This window comes from Micropterus salmoides, unplaced genomic scaffold (assembly GCF_014851395.1).
Source record: "Micropterus salmoides isolate LMB-PRFRI ecotype aquatic unplaced genomic scaffold, ASM1485139v1 Ms_hic_scaffold_20, whole genome shotgun sequence".
In the NCBI taxonomy this organism is placed as follows: Eukaryota; Metazoa; Chordata; class Actinopteri; order Centrarchiformes; family Centrarchidae; genus Micropterus; species Micropterus salmoides.
Genome location: NW_024041151.1, coordinates 17363212 through 17366103, shown reverse-complemented (window position 1 = coordinate 17366103; position 2892 = coordinate 17363212). Strand labels below are relative to the sequence as shown.

The window sequence follows — 2892 nt, the reverse complement described above, 5'->3', positions numbered from 1 at the left end:
TTTGTGTTTTTTTTCAAAGCATATTTTTTTATTGCAAATCACAAACATGAATTCAAAATAATCTGTATTCACAAAATGCTTTCATGTGTTTGTCAGGAACAAATTCATTGTTATTCTGACACCCACCAAACACACACACACACACACACACACACACACACACCAGCAGACTATCAAAGCATTCACCTTTTAATAGGGCCCTCCACCAGCCTGGAAACATTTGTCAGCTGCCATCTGTCTGTCTGTCTGGGACACCCCCTGCCTCCCCCACTATCTCTGTCTCTCCTTACAACACTCTTATCAGACTCCAACACCTCTTACTGATTGGCACACCCTTCCTACACACACACACACACACCCACACACACACACACACACACACACACGTAATACTGCTGGCTGTGATGCACATACTACAGACTGAGCTGGAGAGTGGGTTAGTCTGGTAGAAGTCACACCTCAAGTGCTTATAAATGAAAACAAGAACAGCAGTAGCAAATGCATGAGTAATACACTTCGCCGGGACTTGAGGACACGGTTTCAGAGTTCAAAGCTCATTTGCATAAAGTCCACAGGAGATCACACATGAGCACGTGGTCCTTTTTAAAATACATTCCACATTTTGCCCCAAAAACTAAGTCTGTCTCATGCTCGGTCCCTTGTATTAAGTAGTTCAGTCTTTGCCCTGGTATTGAAAGTGAGGCTGGAGTTCTGAGTGTGGCCAAGCCCCAAAACCACAAGCCTAACTGTTGTCTTCAGGTAAACGTTTACAGCAGTCCACAGAGCCAGAGTGGAGCAAAGGTGACGCCCTGAAACTGATCTCAGACGACCTGCGAGCAAGTACCCAGGCCTGTAAAGTTCGGATTTACCTGCATTGTCCTGCATTGTTCACCTGTTCCCCCAGTGTGCATCTGGGCCGTCAGCTGTCGTCACACCTTTGTGGCCAGAGACTGAGCCTCTGTCTTCTGAGAGGACAGGGAGCTGGCGGGGCTTGCGTGCAAGGACTTCTTCAGGTTGAGTAGGCACAAGCACTGGGACCTGAAGCGTAGGTCAAAGAAGGCGTACAGAAAGGGGTTGAGGCAGCTGTTGACGTAGGCCAGGCAGGTGGCGTACGGGTGAGCCAGCAGCAGGAAGCGCAGGAAGGAACAGGTGTCTGGAAACAGGTCCAGGTACGAGAGGGCGTCAGCACTCTTCACGATGTGGAAGGGCATCCAGCAGGCGGCGAACACCACTACCAGCGTGGTGATGATCTTCAGCAGCCTCCTCTTACGCTGGTCCTCTTTGCGCAAAGTGTTGAAGTGGCGTGTGACGGTGCAGCCGATGAAGCCGTAGCACACCATCATTGCCAGGAAAGGTAGGAGAAAGCCCAGAGCTGAGGAGGATATGCTGAGACCAGCGACCCACAGGTTCTCTTGGTCTTTGTTTGTCACCACCAAGCTGAAGTCCATGGCGCAGGATGTGCGGTTGGTGGTTGGATCATATTTGGTATTGCGGAAGATCAGAGTCGGGGCAGCCAGGACACAAGACAGCACCCAGATGGCCGTCAGGGAGGCTTGCATGTGGCCACGGGTGCGCAGCTGGGTGCTGGACAAGGAGTGGACAATGGCCAGGTAGCGGTCGAAGCTCATGCAGGTGAGGCAGAAGACGCTGGCATACATGTTGAGCAGGACCACGTAGCTGCTGATCTTACACAGGGCCACGCCGAAGGGCCAGTGGTAGCCCATGGCAGTGTAAACGGCCCACAGAGGCAGAGTGACCACGAAGGTGAGGTCAGCCAGGGCCAGGTTGCCAATGTAGACATCAGCAGCTCGCCGCTTACCTTGGGCTCTCCACACGGTGAAGATGACCACCCCATTTCCAGAGAGGCCCAGGATGAAAATAAGCATGTACAGCACCGGGATGACGGAGTATGACGGCCACCACTCAGAATAGTCACACATGGTGGAGTTTTCTGTCTCCTCATAGTCGTAGTAATCATAGGGACCGTCGGTTGGCTCCATTCTCTCTCTTCTCTTCTTATCCTTTTTAAAGATGAAGAAAACTTTGGTGCAGATAGATCCACGGTAGTTGTCAGCACACTGAAGTCTGTTGCTGCATGTGAAATCTGCCCACCCTTTTATACCGCCCCAGACTTGGACCCTCCCAGGACGCCCCCTCCTCCCCTCCCACTGCCCTCCTCCTCTGTGCTGTTTCACTGTGTACACACCCACCTTTCTCCATTAATTTGATTTGTACCTCACTACATAATGCAGGGTGGACTTGCTGATACATAGAACCAAGAGAGTCACTTTGTGTTGAAAAATGGTGGGGACATAAGGGCTCAGATGAGGGGGTTAATGATACACTTAGGTCACGACATGTGACGATGCACTAGGAACAAGAAGAGAACATTTTTAACACTATTTTGAAGAAATAAGAAATACTGAAATATATGAGTGGGAGGTCTGGGGGTCCTCCCCAGAAAATTGGAGCATTAAACATAATTAATATCCTGCATTCTGGCAAAATTTTCTTCTCCAATTTACGGTGGAAATGTCTATTTATATAAAGGGAAACAAAAAATTCAACTGGCAGAGAAATTATAAATAAAAATATTACAAAATATAATGCAGTAGTCAGTAGCTTGTTTTTTACTTTTCTTTTGGACAATGTACATTTGATTCTTCTATCTACATTGCATTGCATGTTTTCTTTTTGTGCAAATAAACCGACCTGAAATAATTTTCATTTGTTAGCCATTTCTTGGTACAAGCTATTTTTCAGAATGTTTTTAACAAATGCTTTCAAAAAGTGATGGGGACATGCCCCCAGTGTAAATGACACCTATGCTTATTTTTCAGGATATCATCAATTTTTCCTCACTTTTCATGCACAACAAGTTCTACAGGAATT

The 2892-nt window shown here is 47.6% G+C and overlaps 1 protein-coding gene across 1 annotated transcript; it reads right to left on the bottom strand.

Moving 5' to 3' along the window:
* Positions 1-2084, bottom strand: LOC119914916 (apelin receptor B-like). Its single transcript, XM_038734459.1, has one exon. The coding sequence runs from the start codon at positions 1998-2000 to the stop codon at positions 930-932; it is 1071 nt and encodes a 356-aa protein (XP_038590387.1). The 5' UTR covers positions 2001-2084; the 3' UTR covers positions 1-929.
* Positions 2085-2892: the final 808 nt, after the last annotated feature.

What these genes read in the sequence shown, in the direction of transcription:
- LOC119914916 (XM_038734459.1), bottom strand. Translation starts at nt 2,000, where the DNA reads ATGGAGCCAACCGACGGTCCCTATGATTACTACGACTATGAGGAGACA.